The sequence below is a fragment of the Sebastes fasciatus genome, chromosome 11, assembly GCF_043250625.1.
Source record: "Sebastes fasciatus isolate fSebFas1 chromosome 11, fSebFas1.pri, whole genome shotgun sequence".
NCBI lineage: Eukaryota > Metazoa > Chordata > Actinopteri > Perciformes > Sebastidae > Sebastes > Sebastes fasciatus.
In genome coordinates, this window is record NC_133805.1 from 27,100,464 (window position 1) to 27,123,032 (window position 22,569).

Genomic DNA, 22,569 nt, shown 5'->3' on the forward strand with positions numbered 1-22,569 from the left:
AGTAAAGCAAGGATAAAAGCCAAATTGTAAGACATAAAAGCGAGATGCTAATTGACAAACGAGGATAATATAGATAGGCCTTATTCAGTGGACAAAATTGCATAAAATAAAAATATATTTTTAAGATTGCAAGCAATTTAATTTAATTTGTAATAGGTATAAAAAAAAAAAAAGCATATTCGCTATTCTTTTGTCATTTGATCATTGTTTTTTCAGTCAAATTAAATTGTCCAATTTCTGTCATTCATTTTTTTTAATAAAATATAATGTGCAAAAGGTATTAAACATGGTAATGATAACATATGTAAGTCAGAGAATAAAAGCTAAGCAAGGGTTATAATTTGATACGGCCTAAATAACTCATTAGCAAATATGGACCTATAAAATACTCCAGCTACTATTCCAAGAGCATTTATAGAGACAAAGCCTTGAGGATCAGGGATTTTGTTTACTGGCTGTTAGGGAAAAATGCTGTTTCCTCTTTCTCTCTTTCATCAGAGCACCCATCACCCTCCCTGTCAAATCAAGCCTCCTCACGCCTGCATGAACCCCCAGCATTCATCATGCTGCTGCTGCACACTTCCTCCTCCTCCTCCTGCTGCTCCTCCACCTCCTTGCTTGGAAAAATAATGCGATCAACAGGCCAGGGAGGGCTCATCCAATGAAAAAGTGGGAGTGCCGAACCCTGCGAGCCGATTGGCTGCCCTGGCCCTGAGCAGACTGTGAGAGAGGCTGCAGCTCAGGGATTAGAGGTGTGTCTATATGCATGCTGATTTGTGTTGCCTCAGTACAAGAGGCCTTGTGGTGTTCTTACCTTACTCAGGAGGATCCAGACAGATCAGCAGTGACTCCAGATTAACCCATATTCTGACTCCTCAGATGATATAGGCCTGTCTGCATCTGTCCTTCCACAATGGTTGTTCCTGAATCCCAGGACAAAATGTACTATCCTCCTGATGACCTGAAGAGGGATGCTCATGTGCCTGATTTTAACTCCTATCTGGCACTGTACAGGAAGTCTCTTGAGAATCCAGAAGGTAGGTCAAACATGTCTGTATTTTTAGTGCAGCACTTGCAGAGTTTCCTTGCATTCCACCTCCCTCTGAGCATGACTGCATATGCAAAACCTCTCTGTGTTTATCGGCCCTGTCTGCAGCCCATAACACTGACATGAAATATCACTTTGTTTTCAGCTTTCTGGAAAAAGATTGCTGATGAGTTCTTTTGGAAGAAGCCAGCAACGGGACCAATGCTGCAGTACAACTTTGATGTGACAAAAGGGAACATTTATGTGAAATGCATGGAAGGGGCCAAAACCAACATGTGCTATAATGTCCTGGACAGACTTGTGAGGGAGAGGAATCTTGGTGAAAAGGTTGCCTATTACTGGTAAGCGACAATGTCTGTCTGCCATGAATGATGGCTTTGATGGGATATACTGCATGGAGTTATGCCAGGTATTCCAGTCAGTAGCAACTGTTGTCTGTGTCCCCTAAGCCAACCCCAGTGCACCAAAGCAAACCTCAGCCGGTACAACACAGCGTCAGTGCTTCAACGTTTCTATTATACCAAGAACATTTAACTGGATTTGTTGCAACATTTACCTAGATTTCATATGATTTGGGTATAACACATTTTACAATCTAGCATTACAGTAGATTTTAACTAGCCCACACTCGTAAAAACAAGTTTTTAGATGTTTTATTACAGCACTAAAGTCGACTTCCACTTGAATCTTGCCAAAATCTTCCAATATCAAAAGTCCAATAAGAGCCTATTGGGTTGTTTTCAGAATTCAACTGTTTTCAGTTGCAATATTTTGGATGTAAGCTCATAAATGTTCTCACTGAACTCTTTCAGGCTTCTGACTTCCACTAAAGTCTTTAAATTACTTGTTTAACTTGCAGTGGTTTGCTGCTTACAGTAAAGCCTCCCACCCTCGACAAGTCACCATAAAGGCTCCACTTTATGTTGTTTTGACTTCACATTATGGCACATATTTGCTCTGTCAACAGAAGAGGCGTAGCAAACAACAAATAGTGGTTCTGCAAGCTCAGCAATAACAGGGGTTCAATGGAACTGGACACAGCGGAGGCCAGCCATCGCCCACACAAGTGTCTTAACGCTGTTTGCACTACATTAGAGCACTTATGTAATATGTCTGTGCGTTCGCCATACTGGTTCGAGCATGCCAGATGGTTGTTTTGACGTGTTAAACATTTATATGACTTTAGCTCACACCTTATCCAAACAGCATTTGCAAAGCTATCTCAAATGGTAGGACACTGCAAAAAAGTATTCAAAAGTCAAATGTGTGTCCTTTGTTTGACTTCACTTGTTAATGCAACTATTATTTGCAGCTACAGTATAGAGTCTGATTGAGAAGGTATGACGACAGGTGTTCCGCGGCTGAAGTGTCATCCTTTGAACAATCATTTGTTTTTAACAAAGAGGGTTAATACCCATTCTCTATAGGTTTCTTAACCCTTTCAAGTGCTTATAGGAAGTGGTTTCAGCGTCAACAAAGCTCAACAACACATTTTCTGTCTCATTGGGTGAGTGATAGTAGTAAAAAGAGAAACATCCTGTATTGAATATTAATGAAAAATTAGAGCCTTAGAGGGAATTCATCAGCGGCTTCAAAATGCCCTTTTGAATTGTGAAAGGTTAAAAGCAACCGTTCCTATTAGTTATGCATTAGCTGCTATATCTGTAAGCTGCAAACAAAACAAAACATCTCAATGTCAGGTTTGTCTCAGTGTCATTTTCTTTTTTATCTTTCAGACAAAGGTAGGCAAGGCAACTCTATTTGTGCAGACCGATGAGTGCATCGCATAAGACATCGAGACTAAAATAATAAATTACATAAAATGAATCAAATACAGACAGAGAGAAAAGTCAAGAAAATGAAAGAGCATAATGAAAAAAGACTGAAATGTATGGTGCACAAACTACAACAACAACAGCAACACAAAGTCCAGAGGCAATGGTAAACAACAACTGCAGTGCCGCAGCTAAAAGCAGCTTCACCATGTTTGGATTTTATGAGCGGCGACCTCAGAGGATCTGTGTAGATACTGTCGCGCAAGTAATTTGTTAATAAATCATTTGGTGATTTACAACTGGTTTGTATTAGTTAAACATTCTTTGAGAAGTAGAGTAATGTGCTCAGCTTTTTTGGACTTTTTTATATTTTAAGCAGCCGCTTTTCTGAATGAGTGACAGCTGTCAAAGAGCTTTTTTAGAAAGACCTGAGAAAATCCTATTACTGCAGTCCAGCCTGCCAGAGATAAAGGCCATGGATTAGGTTTTCTAAATCTTGTTTGTACGTGAATTCTATAATTCATGCTATATTTTAAGGTGCTAATAGGCTACTTGTTATTGTTAATGGCCATTAAGATTTAGGTTTGACTTCCTGATTTCTCCTTTGGGTTTTCAGCAGCAGACAATAATGAGGAACACCCCTTTCAGTCATCTTTAGCACGTAAAAAAAACTAGAAATAGCTCCTTGTGGTTGTATTCCTCCGATAACCAGTAAAGTTGCAGTTTACATCCATGTCTGTCCAAAATGTCATCACTTCATCATTTTATCCTTTTAGACATTGTGTGAAATTGTCATAGTTAGCATATGAATTCTTGAGTTGTGTCCAAAAACATGTTTTGTGAGCTTTTTTTGACTTTTGACCTCTGATCACCAAATTCCAATCAGATCATCCTTGAGTCCAAGTGGACGTTTGTGCCAAATTTGAAGAAATTTGCTCAAGGTGTTCCTGAGGTATCGCATGGTTCACATGAATGGAGCGTACGGACAACCCGAAAACATAATGAATAATTGTTTTATACTTTATATTTACAATGTAGGAACTTTTGACACATCCAAACCTTGCTTTGCTCAATGGAGCATTTAGCAGTTGAATTAAGGAAGTCCAATGATTGACCCCTGTGGAACTCCATGTCTGATTTGGTTGGCTCTGATAGATATTTGCACAAGAGGCACAACATGGTATGTAAAGACCTAGACCTGCAGAGTTTCATCACTGTTATCAGTTATTTCACTATCATCATGGTGATAAGGTTGATGCCAAGTTTAAGAGTGTTCTGGCTGCTAATATACTGCCCGCTGACCTGTCAAACATTGTGCCACAGTTTTCCAAACAACTGTCCTGACAAACATCCAAACCTTATATAGACCCAGCAGGAACAGGTTCTCTCCCTGTGAACTCAGAGACCTTACAGGACGACTTCATGTTGTCTGACAAGGGACATTTGGAGGAAACAGTGAATCTGGAGGGTTTCTGACAGTAACATATTTGGGTTGTGTTTCTCCTCTTGTATGTTGTCCTCTCAGGGAGGGGAACTCACCTGACCACCACATGACCATCACCTACCGCCAGCTGCTGAGCCAGGTGTGCCGCTGTGCTAACGTCCTCAAGCAAATGGGTGAGAAATCGTACATCTAAACAACATTACTTAAAATATTAATTTCCTAGTAGCTAAAAATAAAGATGATCCTTAGAAATGACCTGTAACAGTCCAAAGTTTACGTAAAAACAAGAAAGACATGAACACATGCCAAAGTCATTGCTTACATACAACATGTGTCAGCTTGTGGTTTCATAAGGGAAGGATGACATAATGGTAATAACCAGCATGCCGCAACACACCAGATACGGCTCTGTGCGGTATGCCAAATGCACTTCAGACATTCAGTACAGTATCTGGCATCAAAGCTACATCGCCATTGCTGGTTTGAGAACAGGCCTAGATGTGATGATATTGTGTTATCCGAAACATTAACTCTGCTTGTTTCCCTGTTTAAAAGGTGTAAAAAAGGGAGACAGGGTGTCTATCTACCTTCCCATGATCCCAGAGCTGGTCTACACTATGTTGGCCTGTGCAAGGATAGGTGCTGTTCACTCCATTGTGGTAAGTAGTATGATGAACGGCCTCTTTCATGATGCAAATGATGTTTGGTTTCTGTTTCACCCACTTTGGTGAAGCAGACGAGTGGGGTTTACTAGATAAAGATGGAGCATTATTTAAAGTAGAACAGTAGAAGAAGTAGAGGTTGCGAACCGGAAACAAAACAAGTCTGCTCGGCCATCTAACCATCTACGAGAGAAAAATGGAGAGAGGTCTTCAGGAATTTGTTTAAATTGGGCAAGTTTTAATAGTTCTTTCATGTCTGGCCATGTTTCATGCTGTCTGGAGATGAAGACAAGCATTCGCGTTATGGGAATATCTGAGAAGACAGCAGAACCAGCTGATTAGTCATGTGAGATAAATGTTCGCTACGTCAGAATTTATTCGGCAAAGGCATTTCCATAATCCATTTAATGCATCAACTCTTATTCGACAAAGGCAAAACCAGTGAGCATAAAAAAACGTTTTTCACAATTGAGTACATTTTATCGAACTTTGCCATTTTCATACAGCTTTGCTTCAAAATGTGAATACAAATATGTGAATGGAAACACAACTACGGGCTGTAGAGAGAGCCTTTTGCGTTTTTACATTACCTAAAGGCCAACGTAGTTCCACGACACGCTTGGGAAGGGAGGGGTGAGCAGAGGGATATTGAGATGGTTGCATATGCAACCACACCACTAGATGCCACTAAATCCTACACACTGACTGGTCTTTTAATGTCAGCATGTTGTTAAGATTTTATTTCTCAACTACTGTGAGAAACTTCACATTCTCTGGCGCTCCAAACAGGAGTCAGTCAGTTGTTTTATGGTACTATTTAGCCATTTAACTCATATCTGGCATCATGCATAAGTTCCATTCTGTCTCCTCATTCCATCTCAGTTCAAATTAAGTCATTTTTGCATACAGTAGGTTAGCAGTGTTTGCCCTGCTCCTGTAGTTATCAGCTGTTCTCTGTGTGAACACAACACTGACAGCACCTGCACTCAATATATGGGTCAGACATTAACTGGCTGTATCCAGCGTGAGAAGGCATCAGAGCCTTTGCAATTTTGCAAGGAAGCCAACACTATTTTAGCTCAACCTTCCCCATCCACGCAGAGGTTAGTCGCCCTGTTAAAAATATCTCCAGGCTGCTCCAAGACTGGTTCGTTTCATGACTTGCAAAGGCCTGTTTTTGGCAGACTTGAGTGTAAGTGACCTTGTCTGTGTGCTTGGTCATTGTACGTTTTCCAACTCAACATATTTGATATGAACGTCACTTAGCAACATAAGGATCTCTGGCATAGCTCCAGCCTCTTGGATTCTCATGTGACTGTTAATGTTAATCATAAATTAGCTTGGCATGAAATTAAATCATAGATGGAGCCAGACAGAACAGCAAACGCCGCTCACGCAGTGACATTTTGCTGAGTCCAGTGTCCTCAGTGTCCTGATTCATAATGCTGTCATCAACACTGAAACTTAACACTTTGTGAACTGTTAACCTCGGCCACAACACAAGCGTCTGGCTGGGGACGCAGCAGATGGCAATCATATGAAAGAATTATTATAAATATCTGGTTCATTATGTAAGATTGAACAAGGTGACTCCTCTATACATGGCAATGAGAGGGAATCAGACTGTTTGCACTTTAAAGGGAGATTATGTAGCTTTTATTGAACTACAGCCATTTGTGGCCACAAGTAACAATGATAGACTGTATATAAGAAGTGGATGTAGTTACCGTGATGTCTCACATTGGTTTGCGGACTGCTGGTTTGAAGCCTTTAGCTCGGCATTTTGGCCGCCACCATCTTGGTTTTTGATTGACAACAAAAAGTGACACGAGAGGGTGGAGCTAAGCACAACATAACGCTGAATAAGACATTTCTAGGCTACTTAAATGTTCAAATTAACTTTCAAGAACTGAAAACACACTGTGAAAGGGTTAAAGTTGTAAGATGAAAACATGGACAACTCCCAGACCGTACAACACTATGGTAGTGACCTGTCAATCACAAGGTAGCCACGCACCTAAAGCATCCCCTGCTTTATGGTCTATTTGACTCTAAAGGGGACCATCATTTACTAAATGAACATCATGCATTGAAGAATACTTGAAACTAGTGATTGAGACCATAAACTCATGTTTACAATGTTTACTGAGGTAATAAATCAAGTGAGAAGTAGGCTCATTTTCTCATAGACTTCTATACAATCAGACTTCTTTTTGCAACCAGAGGAGTCACCCCCTGCTGGCTGTTAGAAAGAATGCAAGTTTAAGGCACTTCAGCGTTGGCTTCACTTCTCAGACCCCAGAGTCGCGCGCTGGTGAACAACCAAGGAATAATGGTAAAATCTAAAACGTAGTATAACAGTAAGTAGAGAAGTGATGTGAAAAACTTGTACTTCAGGTCAATCTTCACTTGTATGAATAGAACAAACTTGGATGAGCCTCAGTTGTCCTTACTTGAATATATAAGTTTAAGACAACACATATTTGATATCAGAGAGGATCTTGGTACAGCATGCATAGACACAGTCATACTAAAAACTTAGTGTAACATAAGATCACTCAGCCTCATACAGTACGTCCCATGTCATACAGAATTACGTAAACACACTACCTATAGGAAGCAAAACAAGTTGTGTTTAACCCTTGGGTCAGTATTCTCTGCAAGGTCCTCATCTTATCTTAACCTCCTCACATAAGGCACGCCAAGCGCGAAGGGCTCGGAGGCCTTTCAAAATACCAAACAGATGAAAATGAACATATAATACATTGATGATGATATTCAAATGTCTTCATGTTGAATAATTTTACGACTAGAAGAGACATAAAGTCAAGGGTGTGGGTTATTCATGAATGCAACTTGTGTTTGTGCGACGAAGAATGTGTTAATTCTTCTTTCAAAAGCTACGTAGTCTCACTTTAAATGTAAGTTATGAGTCATATCTGAGACAGCAGAGCTTGATTTTTTGATTTTGGAAGAAAGGGTGCATAAACTTTATTGGATTTGACAAATTTTTGCTCAGCGATCTGTTAAAGCAAGTTGCAGCTGTTGGGCTAAAGGTTCAGTCTAGTTTATTACAATTTTGGGCTCTTTGTTGTAGATTTTGGCCATCATTAATATTAGTAACTGGAGTCCATCTTGTGATGGGATCACACCAGCCGTGACGCCAAATCGGAGCAGGGGTGTAAAGTGTAGGGGTACGTTTCCCTACTTCCTACTAGGGATGTAAAACCGAACCGTAAAAAAATATCCGTTCAATGACATACAAACCGAACTATGAGCTTATTGAACCGTTGCACCACTATCAAATACAAGCCTGCTAATTATTTGATGACGTGCCAGAGACATAGAGGAGGCAATTATCTGAAGATAGGCCTACTTGACCATTAAGTAGCCTGCCTTATTTTGTGTATAAAAATCTGAAAATCTGAAACTTCATTCATTACTATCAATCAATCTATTTAGATATTTTGGAGTTCAAACACATTGGAAATGGTTATGTTTTTCCTCTCCCTAATGTGCAAAACAAACCAAACTGAAACCAAAACCCTGACCAAAAACCTCAATAAAACTGAACTGCAGGCTTGTTGAACCGTTGCACCACTACTTCCTACCCCCTATTTCCAGCGCCCTTGCTCGGACCACACCCATCTTCGAACTCAGCCTTCATTTTGATCTCAACTACACACCTGTAAAGTTTTGTGACTGCATCTTGCACGGTTATGACGCTATCGCAGAGACAGAATCTGTCAACAGACATAATAAACACCTGGAAAAGTACTCAAAGTACTTCCGTGTTAGTTCCCGCTACAGTAGGTGTGTCCAGGACCACATTTCGACATGATGACTCACACACAGAGGTGAAAACAATACCAGCGTCATTGTTGTGGCTGGTAACAATACAACATTGTACTGACAAAAGAACACAATGACATTGCTAAAATAATAATGATGAATTTATTTACATAGCACCTTTACAAACTGAGTTTACAAAGCGCTTTGACAGACAAAGCAAAGTAAAAGCAGAATACAAGGTAATATAACAACAGAAAGCTAAACAGTGAGGCCAAACAAAAGCAAGATAAAACTAAAGTAAGATTTAGACACAGATAAAACAGTACAATAGATAAAACAATAAATCCATCTATCTATTAAATAAATACAAATAAAAAACAATAAAAAGACGATATAAGGACGACACCACATAAAAGCCAGTCTATAAAAATGGGTTTTAAGAAGTGGCATCTGACAAGAAACATGAGCAGTTGGAGGATCAAACATAACTTCACATTTAAGGCGAAACGAAGGCAAATAAAATCACTAAACCAACTATCCATTGTAAACAGGGTTCCTATGCAGTATGGAAAAATATGGAATTTGATTTTAGTAATTTCCAGGTCTGGATAAGTATGGAAAATAGAGGAGAGAATGGAAAAATATTTGTGTTTCCAGACTATTGCCCCTATTCCGTTTTCTAAAATTTAGAATTTCCTAAAAATAAATTGATCACACAAGCAGAGTGTTTTTTCATGTTTGGAGCAGCCAGCCATAGAAAACACAGCCTGTAAAACAGCTCTGCCCAAGTGCCTTATAACTACCAAATCTGGACATACGCAACCAAATTAGTTTGAGAACAAGGGTGCTGTCATTTATGATTCACTTTTCATGACCTTATTGTGCTTTAGATTTGCTTAGGTTTCCAAATGGGAAAAGAAAGCTAGATGCAAACTTTGTGTAAAATCGTTCGACGTCTCCAACATGAGGGAGGCGGCAATTGGAAGTCATTTGCAAGGTCAAAAGCACAGTCGTCTTGTCACAGCAGATGTTAAATATGGTCTGAAAAATCTAGCGAGAAGTCTGGAAATTTGAGTTTGGAAAAGTATGGAATATTGAAATGGAAAATGTGGAGGAACCCTGTGTAAACATCCATCACAGTTTACAGACTGATTTACTGGTTCAAATTCAACCTAATGTGTTTACATTCTGGTTTAACCTCCAAATAAAAGGGTTTAGATAATCTGGTAAACTGTTGCCTTGTTTACAGCCTGTCATGTTTCTTGACCTGTTGGACTTTGTTGCCCATGTTGTTGTGTCGTCCATGTTACCAGATCTCAGCAAATACTTTGATGAGTGCAATGTTATCAATAGAAATGATGAACAAAACTATGACATGAAGACCCAAGTTGTAATAAATCAGAATTATCCTCCTAAAGGTCTTGTCTTCTCTTTGCATGTTCAGTTTGCAGGTTTCTCCTCTGAGTCTCTGTGTGAGAGGATCATGGACGCCCAGAGCAGCGTCCTGGTGACGGCAGGTGGGTCCGGCAGCACCAGGATGTGATGCGTTTTAGCGCTCGGGCCGCCGTACAAATGTTTTTCAAGTTGTAAAAAGACATCAGTGTTTAAATACGCCTCTCCCTGCTGGTTTACATCATCTCTCCCTCCATCCCTCTTTAATATACAGACGGTGTTTACAGAGGAGAGAAGCTCATCAACCTGAAACAGATTGCGGACGAGGCTCTGGAGAAGTGCAGTGAGAAGTAGGTCCGGCTGAAAGGCCAAAAGGTTCACAGTTCTCAGTAACCGCCCTTATTTACTCTAGCTGCTTTTAATGGAATTGAACTGCTGGCATATGAGTCACTGGACACACACACGCACGCACACATGCACTCACGCACATACACACAGCAAAGCCCTATCAGCTGTTATCAAGGATGTTGAGGAAACACACTGCCCGGTTTCCAAATTATGGGGTTGCCGGGCAACATGGGGCGCCTAGATTCATCAGGGAAGCCCAAGCCTCTCATGTCCCGTGGCAACATGAGCCTGGGAGGGATGTGTTATCAGGGGTATCATCTCAAAATAAAACCTGTAGTGATATTGTCTATTATAACAACGCCTCATGTGGCAAAACAAAAGTCGAATTCAAATTTTTGACTCAAAACCTCACATTTTCTATATGAAAGAGTTTTCCTGAAACTATTTAACCTTTTTAATATTATTAATTTTCTCCATATTTCACTTCTGCTACTTCGGTCTGTTTTAAGAGGGATCCCTCCTCTGTTGCTCTTCCCGAGGTTTCTGTTTTTTGGTGGAGTTTTTCCTTATACAAGTCAAAGCATAGAGGGTGTCATATTTTGCTCAGATTGTAAAGAGACAAATGTTTCATCTATATTATGAAATTGACAAGTGCAGTTGAAAAATATAGGGAAAAAGATGATGGAGAAAAAAAAAAAGAATGCTTGTAAATTGGAAAACTGTCAAATGAGATGTCAAATTAAACTCTGGTTGGTCCTATGGGAGAACAAAAACATGTCTTAAAGGCTCACATGACATTTGGTATTTTTTAAAATTCATGAAAAGCAGAGCAACACTTTTACTGCCTCTCACACCTTTTTATTTATTTATTTCCTCGCAGAGCGTCAACTAGTGTCACCAAATGCCTCGTCATCAAGCACCACGCACTCAAGACAAAAAGCGGAGCTGCGTGCAACAAACTACAGGTAGATATTGTTTTAAAAATGACCACCTTATGTTTAAAGTGAAAAACATGTTCTGTTCCAATTTAGGGGTCAGAATATGCCTCCAGGGTTAATTACAGTAAGTTTTCTAATTGACATGCTGTGTTGCTGCTTGTATTTTGGAGAATTATTCGAGCAGATGTAATGAGTGATTTTATGTCTTGTACCCGTCGTGGTGCGTTCAGACGCCCTGGGACTCAGACTGTGATGTGTGGTGGGACGAGGCGATGAGAGACTCTCCTGAGGAGTGTGAACCCGAGTGGCTGGATGCTGAGGACCCGCTGTTTATCCTCTACACCAGCGGCTCTACCGGCAAACCCAAGGTAAGACATACAGGTGTAGGTTGAACTAGGGATGTAAAACCGAACCGTAAAAAAATTACGTACAAACCAAACCGTTGCACCACTATTAAATACGGGCCTGCTAATTATTTGATGAGGTGCCAGAGACATAGAAGAGGCAATTATCTGATACTTGACCACAGTAGCCTGCCTTATGTCATATATAAAATCAGTGTTCGAACCATGAGCTTGTTGAACCGTTGCACCACTAGTAGAAACCAGTTGCATATAATAGAAACATCCTAAGCCTCTTTCCACTGCAGGAACTTTCCCCTGGAACTAAGAACCTTTTGAGGAACTCATTGCGTTTGGACGGCAGGGACCGAGGTCTAAATTAAGTCCCGGGGACATTTTATGGGGCCTTTTTACTTCCAAAAGAAGAACCTGTTCGGGAGGTAGTACTTTCTGAAAGTACAGTAACTTTTGGAGGTTAGGCTTTGCTGTAAGCTTCCTGACTCATTTTAATAAAGACCGAAGGAGAAAGAGAGAGAGAGATCACAAGGGCGAGCTGAGAGGGCGAGCAGTAGAAGTGAGAGAGACGTAGCGCGGCGGTGCCGTGAATATGAGAGAGAAGAGAAAGAAGTTATTTTCAGATTGTTTCACGGTGGTTATAAAGCACAAATGAATAACTATCAAACACTCATGATGATTTACTGTGGAGACAAACGCTGATAGTTTCATTTTCCTCCTCTGCATTTCATTCATTACATCCAACCTGCATCAGTAAATACATGCAGCAGTAAATGTCGTCGCAGTAAGGTTTATTTTTTTCCAGCGTGTTTTTTTCAGATGAGACAGGCGGACACACTGAACTGCAGGCTGCAGAGTGTGTTCACTGCTGTGACCACCAGCAGCTCTCATCATGTTGCTTTTTCAGACGTCAGCAGACTAATTTGCCTAATCTTCACAGGTCTTTTTAAACTGCGGTGGAAATGTAGACAACAGTGGGCTGAAGGAACCGTTAAGTTCCTCGAAAAGTAGTTCCAGGAACTAAAAGTCCCAGGAAATTTTGGTGGAAACCCAGTAGCTCAGAAAAAAACAAGCGTCTAATTTTCTGCTTGTAAACTCTCAGTGAAACCACATCTTTTATCTTTGTTTTTAAGATTATTTATTGGGCTTTTATGCCTTTAATGGAGAGAGGAACAGTGATAGTTATGAAAGGGGGAGAGAGAGAGGGAATGACATGCAGCAAAGGGCCACAGGTCGGATTCAAACCCCGGGCCGCTGCGGTAAGGACTCAGCCTTTTGTACATGGGGCGCCTGCTCTACCAGCTGAGCTACCAGGGCACCCGAAACCACACCTTTTAAATCATAGCATCTTATGTTCTGCTCTGATAAGCCTGTAATGGTGTTAACTGTGCTGGCTTTGACATAATCTGCGGTCTCTGCTGTGAAATAGTGAGAATCGATGGTTTTCTAATGCTAAAGGCATGAATGCAACCCTAGAAAGCTCCAAAATTGCATTTGTGTTTTGTATTTTGTGTGCATTATATGTTGTTATTACACAAAACATGATGCTGAGAGCATCAGATGGTCTGACATCATCTGTCTTTGTCTCTCACAGACACACACACACCTACATGCACGTCTCTTCAGCCCCCTTATTTTTGCTGCCTGCTGTCTTTGTGTTGACCATTTACCTCCTCCTTCATGTCTCCGTCCTTGTGCGCGGTACAGGGCGTCCTCCACACTGTTGCCGGGTATCTGCTCTACACGTCACTGACCTTCAAGTATGTTTTCGACCATCACAATGACGACGTGTACTGGTGCACCGCCGACATCGGCTGGATCACCGGCCACTCCTACATCACCTACGGCCCCCTTGCAAACGGCGCCACAAGTGTCCTGGTGAGTCTGAAAGAGATTATTTTATTTTATTAATAAAAAAATCACCATTATAATACACATAGAGGACCCCCTTTACGACCCACTTAGAGATGCATGTGTGCGTGTTTTTTCTCCAGTTCGAAGGTATCCCAGTTCACCCTCATGTCGGCCGGTTCTGGGAGATCATTGAGAAGTACAAAGTGACCAAGTTCTACACGGCTCCGACAGCCATCCGCCTGCTGATGAAGTACGGGCGGGAGCCGCTGCAGAAGTAAGAGCCTGCACTACAAGTGTATCTTTACAACAGGGTTTCCCAGCTTTCATAATGGTAAGGTGAAGAAAGCAAATTTTATAACTGATGATGTGAGTGATACTGAACCTGCCTTTTTTCATGCATTAACACTAAATTGACAAGAATCCTGAAAGGAATATTTCACCCCCAATATGATCATTTGTATATCAATTACCAACCCTGTGTTACCTTGAATTCTTGAAGAAAATGTTTCTCGCATGCCTCCACAGTGAGCAAAGAGTCAAAAGACAGAGAAGAGTCTTTATGAATTGGAGTAAATGGGGGGCCGCGTTTAACAACAAAACTATATAAAAACAACCGTTTACAAACTCTCACACAACTCGTGCAGCATAATCTATAAGTCTCATTTATCCAGTCGTATGCTCACTACTTCCCAAACACATGCATTTTTTCTAAAACAGGCTAAAACAGGCAGATGTGCTCAGGGCTGGCTCTAGCCCTTTTGGTACTCTAGGCAAAAATTCGGCGCATATTTCTTTTTTTTAGAGGGCGACTAGCGCCCCACAGAAGGTGGCGCCCTAGGCGACCGCCTATATGGCCTATACCTTAAGCCGATCCTGGACGTGCTACTCATCCAAAATGCATACGTCTGAGACTTGGATTAAATGAGACTTGGATTATTCTGTATGAGTTGTGTGAGTTTTTTAACAGATGTTTTGATAAAGTTTTGCCATTGTTAATTTAAATTGATTTAATTCATCGCGATTTTCTTCGTTCTTTTTATTCTTCGTTCACTGTGGAGGCATGCGAGTAAAACAAAGTTTTCTTCAAGGATTCAAGGTGACACAGGGTGAGCAACGGATATACAAATGGTCCTTTTGTGGCTGAATTGTTCCTTTAAAATCTGTCAAAAAAACAACTTCAAGGAAAACTCAATTTCTTAGACTGTCAACACTTCCTCCAAAGGTTAGAAGCTTTGAAAAAAATTGCTTTTGATTTCATTCAGTCAAAATCTTCACCAGCTTGTCAGTACAACATAAGAGCTTGGCAAAAAAAACAACAACCCTATCTTCCTTTTTTAAATCTGTTTTGCTTATTCCGGCTGACAACCACTAACCGGAAATGTCTCATGCAGCCTTAATGGAATTTTATGGAAGAAAATTGAAGGGAATACTGTGACATTTTGGGAAATATGCTACCACTCTCTTGTCTGTATACTAAATATGAACCTGGAGCCAGCAGCCAGTTAGCTTAGCTGAGCATAAAAACTGGAAACAGGGGGAAACTGCTAGCCGGGTTCTTTCGTGGAGTCTCTGACAAGACACCAGGAAGTCACATGACCACAAAACAAGCATAGAAAAACAAACACCCATATGGCCAATCAACCAACAATCCATGCAACAAATAAAGTCAATATAGACTATTAAAAGAGTCATAGAACAGTGACCAGTACCACGTAATGATGGAATATATAAGATATCTGAGGGAAGTTTTCTCACCTGTCTCTACCAGGTACGACCTCTCCAGCCTAAAGATTCTGGGTACTGTTGGTGAGCCTATCAACCCGGAGGCGTGGCAGTGGTACCACGAAGCCGTCGGACAGGGCAGATGTCCCGTGGTCGACACCTTCTGGCAGACAGAGACCGTAAGAGATCAGCTGGCATTCAGTTATTTTTCAGAGTCATGATTAGAGAATATCCATTTCAGTCCATGCACTGTTTAGTTCAGAGGAAATACTTTAAAGTTACAGGAAATTGGATTTAGAATCACGTTTCTTTCATATGTATATAAGAATGCATGTGATGTAGTGTGCAAAGCATCTGATGTTACTGAAAACATCAAGTAAAGACTAAGACCTTTTGATTTTTATCATTTTTCTCACGGAAGACTAGATGTCAGGACAGTATAGATGCAATTAAAATCAATGACGACTGCGGACATGACAAAGCCTTGTTTTGTAGGTTGCAATGACAGGTAACGGAGAAATATCCCAGCCATAAATTGAAAATTAGACCAGGATGAGCTGACAACAACTAGAACTGGAAACACTGTAGAGCAGCTCCATCAAGTTCAGACCAACAAGAAACCAAATTAAATACATGGTGAAAGTTTTAGGATGAAAAATCCTCCAAATGTACACCTGTAACAGTCGTGCACTGTCCAACACTTCACAGAAATACACTAACTGCACTAATAACTGTCAACCAAACGGCTTAAAACCCTGCATCTCAACCAGGAAATAAAGATAATAACAAGTCCAATAGCAACAATTAGTTGATGGCAGGACAACATGCATAATTATTACCTACAGACGAAGGCAAAGTTGTTGGTAACGTTCCGTTAAAGAGAGAAAAACCCACAATGGTCACTGAAATAACTTGAAACTGACAAAAGTAATAATAAATAAAAATTCACTGAAAATTAACTAATGAAAATCAGATATTGTTTTTGAATTATGGTTCAGCAGAATCATTTAAAAAAACAAACTAATGAAACTGGCCTAGACAAAAATGATGGTAACATTAACTTAATATTTTGTTGCACAACCTTTTGAGGCAATCACTGCAATCAAGTGATTTCTGTAACTCTCAATGAGACTTCTGCACCTGTTGACAGGTATGTTGGCCCACTCCTCGTGAGCAAACTGCTCCAGCTGTCTCAGGTTTGAAGGGTGCCTTCTCCAGACTGCATGTTTCAGCTCCTTCCACAGATGTTCAATAGGATTTAGATCAGGGCTCATAGAAGGCCACTTCAGAATAGTCCAATGTTTTGTTCTTAGTCATTCTTGGGTGTTTTTAGCTGTGTTTTGGGTCATTATCCTGTTTGAGGATCCATGACCTGCAACTGAGACCAAGCTTTCTGACACTGGGCAGCACATTTCGCTCCAGAATGCCTTGATAGTCTTGAGATTTCATTGCACCCTGCACAGATTCAAGACACCCTGTGCCAGATGCAGCAAAGCAGCCCCAGAACATAACCGAGCCTCCTCCATGTTTCACATTAGGTACAGTGTTCTTTTCTTTGGATGCTTCATTTTTGCGTCTGTGAACATAGAGCTGATGTGACTTGCCAAAAAGCTCCAGTTTTGTCTCATCTGTCCAAAGGACATTCTCCCAGAAGCTTTGTGGCTTGTCAATATGCATTTTGGAAAATTCCAGTCTCGCTTTTTTATGATTTGGTGTCCTCCTCGGTCGTCTTCCATTAAGTCCACTTTGGCTCAAACAGTTACGGATGGTGCGATCTGACACTGATGTACCTTGACCTTGGAGTTCACCTCTAATCTCTTTGGAAGTTGTTCTGGGCTCTTTGGTTACCATTCGTATTATCCGTCTCTTCAATATGTCATCAATTTTCCCCTTGCGGCCACGTCCAGGGAGGTTGGCTACAGTCCCATGGACCTTAAACTTCTGAATAATATGTGCAGCTGTAGTCACAGGAACATCAAGCTGCTTGGAGATGGTCTTATAGCCTTTACCTTTAACATGAAGGTCTATAATGTTCTTTCTGATCTCCTGAGACAACTCTCTCCTTAGCTTTCTGTGGTCCATGTTCAGTGTGGTACACACCATGATGCCAAACAGCACAGTGACTACTTTTCACCCTTTAAATAGGCAGACTGACTGATTACAAGTTTGAAGATACCTGTGATGCTAATTACAGGACACACCTTAGTTTAATATGTCCCTATGGTCACATTATTTTACATCTTTTCTAGGGGTACCATCATTTTTGTCCTGGCCAGTTTCATTAGTTTGTTTTTTAAAATGATTCTGTTGAACCACAATTCAAAAACAATATCTGATTTTCATTAGTTCATTTTCAGTCAATTTTTATTTATTATTACTTTTATCAGTTTCAAGTTATTTCAGTGACCATTGTGGGTTTTTCTCTCTTTAACGGAACGTTACCAACAACTTTGCCTACGTCTGTATATCAAGCTTCAAATACACAATTTTGAGTTTACTGTTCCTTTAAATGTCACTGTATTTCTCCACAGGGAGGTCATGTTCTGACTCCTCTGCCTGCTGCCACGCCGCTGAAACCAGGCTCTGCTGTAAGTGACAACATTGATTATCTCATACTCTGACATTTGCATGTAAATCTTTAAACACAACAGCATCACCTCTTAGGGTTGTACTAAACCAATGCAGAAGATGCAACTGTTTGGCTTTGTGTAGATTATTATCCAAACTATGATCTGAAAGAAACATACAGGAGCTGTTTAATGAGAGAACACAGTTCTCTCACATTAAATCCTCATCTCGTGTTTCAGACCTTTCCTTTCTTCGGGGTCGAGCCCACAATCCTCAACGAACACGGAGAGGAGCTGGAAGGCGAGGCCGAGGGTTATCTCGTAAGTTTCAATTTAATTCTATGAAACTTTATTTATACCCACGAGGGCACGTGTCTGCAGCAGCTCCCCGCCCAGATCAATAGATACACAAAGACACAGACATTCAGAGGCTATAATCTTAAAAAAAAATATATGTGGAACTGATAATAAATACATTAAAGGAACAGTGTGTAACATTTCAGGGGCTCTATTGGCAGAAGTGGAATATAATATTCATGACTATGTTTTCGTTAGTGTATCATCACCTGAAATTAAGAATCATAGTGTTTCCGTTAGCTTAGAATGAGCCCTTCATATCTACATAGGGACCGGGTCGTCTTCACGGAGTCCTCCATGTTGCTCCACCATGTTTCTACAGTAGCCCAGAACGGACAAACCAAAATCTGACTCTAGAGAGAGCCTTTCACGTTTTTACGTTACCTGAAGGCCACCGTAGTTCTCCAACAGGCTTGTGAAACTGCATTAACGTGAGCTGCAGAGTGTAAATCTGTGATACCACCAGTCGCCGTCTGACATCCGTTGCTCCTAAAGTAGTGTTATTATGTTAAAGACGGCCTCTGAGAGAGGTGAACGGCGTTAACCACGATTTTGCACTCGGCGGGTCACGTTACCATAGTCTTGGAAAGGGAGGAGTGAGCAGAGGGCTACTCAGTTGGTTGCAATCTGCAACCACACCACTAGATGTCGCCTAATCCTACACACTGTCCCTTCAATTAATAAATATAAATGATAAGCACCCCAGTTTCATTATCATTGGCTATTCAAACTTTAGTTTTTTTTTAACTGAACAGTGACTTTTTTTTGTAGATTTTCAGTTTGAAGCACCTTTATAATATTTTTTTTAAATGATTAGCATTATAATTAGTTAAATAGGAATATAGATGTGGTGCACTACTAGTAGTTATCTGTTTGAAATTGTATTTTTTTAAATTGTTTTATTGCATTGTCTGTAATATTCTTATTTGCCTGATTTGATTTAACTGTAGTTTTGAATCCTGATTTCCCTATGTAAAGCACTTTGTTTTGAAAGGTGCTGTATAAAAATGTATTATTATTATTAATGGTAACATTAGTATCTTATGTTTTGTAAGTATTTCCTGTGTCTTGTTACAGGTATTCAGGAGGCCCTGGCCTGGAATAATGCGCACTGTGTACAGAAACCACGAACGCTTTGAGAACACCTACTTCAAGAAGTTCCCTGGCTTCTATGTGACTGGTGACGGTATGCAACAAAAACTTATATTACATCTACTGTCTGGACACACAGATTGTATGTCAGAAGAGTCTAAATACCAAAAATGTCCTTGATTTCTTACAAAAAAATACCAAAGAGCCTCTTGATGCTATAAAAACTCTTGTTTAGTTATGCAAGTTGTTCTCTCCTCTCTCTCTCAGGCTGCAGGCGGGATAAAGACGGCTATTACTGGATCACAGGAAGAATAGACGACATGCTCAATGTGTCAGGTACTGTACTGGGTTACTGTCTGATAACACAGCTGCTTCTCAAAACGGTTATTATTAATAAATTTTTACTCTGTTATGTAATATAACAATAACTTCAACCAACATTTGAACTTGCAGCCTTTTGAGATCTTTCATTTTCCTCCCCAGAAACTTTGGGCTCCTTCCTCTCTTATATGTTTAGTCTCTTATGAGTTTGTGTTTCTCCTCCTGTGACTTTCAGGCCACCTGATGAGCACAGCGGAGGTGGAGGCGGCTCTGACGGAGCACCCAGCTGTGGCGGAGGCCGCGGTGGTGAGTCGGCCTCACAAGGTGAAGGGCGAGTGTCTGTACTGCTTCGTCACCCTCAAAGACAGCCGAGAGTTTAACCACACGCTGGTGGAGGAACTCAAGAGACAGGGTGAGAAAAACATCCACTCAAAATGATGGATATTGTGCAAAGATTTGCACTTTTCTGCTTTTCTCTGTTTTATAATATTGTAAATTAAATATCTTTGAGTTTGGGACTGTTGGTCAGACAGATCGACAGATTAATCGATAGTGAAACAAATCATCAGCTGCATTTGCAGTTGTTTTTGTTTTCCATCAGATGTTTCTGTTCTCAAATAACAGAAAAGAAAATATGACTCAATTGATCCCAGGAGGGAAATATTAATATATATTGAAATATCAGTTTATCTCATTTACAGCCTAGTTTATATTATAGTATCTATAGCTGCTACACGTAAGCGGCTACTTTTTGTCTTTTCTATCGCCCTACACTTTGGACTTCTGTTGCGCCAACAACGGACTGTGATCTGGTTTCTCTCCCAGCCTGGCCTTATAGTTCTCACCGTCCTAATTATGTTTTTATCTTAAAGTTTTGCCAGATTAAACAGATTTTAACCTTCGTCTAATATACACAAATTTTAACTGTTAATTAATGACCGTGATCAGTTTGTAACTGTACACACCGATGCACAATTTTAAAAATTAGAAAAAGATAGTAGCAAAATAAAGCTCAGAGAATCCCCGATGTTCATAAATTAGCTGCTCCTTTGAATGAAAGCAGTCGGTTTTAACATTTAACAAGAAGTTATGTTTTAATTTAAGTCCGGCCGAGCTTTATTCTGATTCTTTGTCTGCATTCTGTTGTCAGTGAGAGAGAAAATCGGACCAATCGCCACGCCAGACTTCATTCAAAATGCTCCGGGGCTCCCGAAGACTCGCTCAGGTAAACACCTCTTTAAAACCAACATCCTCCTCCACCTCTACTCTCCTCCTCACTAACATCTGCCTCCTCTTCCTCTGGATCCACTTTAGGGAAGATCATGAGGCGAATCCTCCGGCAGATCGCCCGCAACGAGAAGGACCTGGGCGACCTTTCGACCCTGGCCGACCCGAAGGTGGTGGAGGAGCTGTTCAGCCAGAGATATGAAGCTGCAGCCTGAACAAACACCACTACCACCTCTCTTTCTCTCTCTATCTCTCTCTCTATCTCTCTGTTCTTGCTATGCAACGGTACACATGAAGACAATCACAAACTGCTGGTTCTGGATCAGCGTCTGTGAACTCTTTGGGACTGAATGAAGGGGCTGGGATCAGAAATTTATATCGCTGACACCGAGATGTTTAAATTGTTGTTTCATGTGAAAAGAAAGTGAAATCAAATGTCAGTGGCTGCTGATATATGGGGCTGTTGTTGCTTTGTGTTTGGGCCAAAATGTCAAAATTAGACACAGAATCACTATCTTTTATATTTTCTTAAAAGTATTTTAGCTCCGTGTCTCATATCGTTATGAATCTTGAAATAGAAACATCAGCTTTGCACAGCTTGTTTGTTTGACTGATGTATATTTTCAATCTGTGATACATTTCTATGACCTGAGAATGAAGTGTTTAATCTGTTGGTGCTGTTGTTGCCTTTGTCCTCCCCTAAGCTCAGCAGCTGATTGGCCCCCTCATGTGGCAGGAACCGTCCTCTACAGCTGCTATCTGATGGTTGACTGTAGAAGCCTTTTGTCTTTTAATGATGCTCAGAGGGCTTTGAGTGCAGCAGCTATTAAGGGGGGACAGAGATCGAGAGATGCAGAGAAGAGGAAAAGAGAGGGTTGTTTTATCTTAAGTGCACTGGATTCTTTTGAAATTACAAGCATCAGTGGTCTTAAGAAGGAGGAAAACAGATGAGATTGCAGCAGGTTGTTATGAAAGTATCTCAGAGGGACTGCTCTCTTATCGTACCGTAAACGTTGGGTCATGTACAGTCAGTCTGTGGACTTCCTTTGTTTTATGTTATTTGTCTCCTCTACACCATCACATGTCACATGTGTAGGTGGGGAGGACGAGGAGAAAAGAGCCCAGAAAAACAGCAAATGGGTAATATTACATCATCACCCCCAGCAGCAGAGGAGGGGTTACCATGACAACCTCTTTATCCCCACCTCCCACCTTCTCAAACCCCCTCCTCCTTCCTCTGACCACAACAGCAGTCTGCAGATGTTTTGTAACCCGACGACGTTGACTTCTTGGTTTCACGCACACACACACAAATGTAAAGGAAGGTTTCTGCATCTCTTGACCTTCTTGATGTCATTAAATCCAACAACTATTCTTTTAAAAAAAAGGCAGTCATGCACCATAAGAAAATGTTTCTGTCTAAAACTGTTTTAGAGAGATGTTCATTCAACTATGTGGTCATTTAAAAGGGCCAGTGTGCAGGATCTGGCGGCATCTAGTGGTGAGATGAGGATATCGCAACCAGCTGAAGCCTCTCCGGTTTGCCAAGCGTGTTGGAGAGATATGGTGGCCGACGCAAAAATATGAGCGGTGCTCTCTAGAACTATCTGGAGTAGAGCCATTGCGTAGAGAGTGTGTGTACGTGGGAAGTGAGTGGTGAAGCAAGAGAAAGAG

The 22,569-nt window shown here is 40.8% G+C and overlaps 1 protein-coding gene and 1 long non-coding RNA gene across 4 annotated transcripts in view; one reads left to right on the forward strand and one right to left on the reverse strand.

Moving 5' to 3' along the window:
• The first annotated feature begins 767 nt into the window (after positions 1–767).
• acss2l (acyl-CoA synthetase short chain family member 2 like) lies at positions 768–21,567 on the forward strand. Of its 2 annotated transcripts, none has more exons than XM_074651930.1 (18): positions 768–1,037; positions 1,194–1,389; positions 4,349–4,440; positions 4,823–4,926; positions 10,166–10,238; positions 10,388–10,463; positions 11,342–11,426; positions 11,630–11,767; positions 13,463–13,633; positions 13,750–13,883; positions 15,378–15,510; positions 17,863–17,919; positions 18,139–18,219; positions 19,333–19,441; positions 19,615–19,683; positions 19,904–20,080; positions 20,819–20,893; positions 20,983–21,567. In XM_074651930.1, exons 1-18 carry the CDS (start codon positions 914–916, stop codon positions 21,108–21,110), a joined length of 2,022 nt encoding a protein of 673 aa, XP_074508031.1. In that variant the 5' UTR covers positions 768–913; the 3' UTR covers positions 21,111–21,567. The 2 variants fall into 2 exon arrangements, with proteins under 2 accessions (XP_074508031.1, XP_074508032.1); XM_074651931.1 differs by having other exon boundaries at positions 10,388–10,451.
• Positions 5,157–22,569, reverse strand: part of LOC141777560 (uncharacterized) — a 28,198-nt gene continuing 10,785 nt past the window's right edge. The window contains exons 2-4 of one of the 2 annotated variants that reach the window (XR_012595921.1): positions 15,365–15,494; positions 13,426–13,639; positions 5,157–5,242 (exon numbers count right to left, since the gene is read on the reverse strand). This is a non-coding gene — a long non-coding RNA (uncharacterized LOC141777560). Of the gene's footprint in view, positions 5,243–10,304; positions 10,474–13,425; positions 13,640–15,364; positions 15,495–22,569 lie in introns of those variants that run through there. The other variant, XR_012595920.1, reaches the window with a different exon arrangement.

Coding starts and splice junctions, on each gene's coding strand:
- acss2l (XM_074651930.1), top strand. CDS start 914: ATGGTTGTTCCTGAATCCCAGGACAAAATGTACTATCCTCCTGATGAC. Junction 11,427..11,629: donor CTGCGTGCAACAAACTACAG/GTAGATATTGTT, acceptor TGGTGCGTTCAG/ACGCCCTGGGACTCAGACTG. Junction 18,220..19,332: donor GCGAGGCCGAGGGTTATCTC/GTAAGTTTCAAT, acceptor GTCTTGTTACAG/GTATTCAGGAGGCCCTGGCC.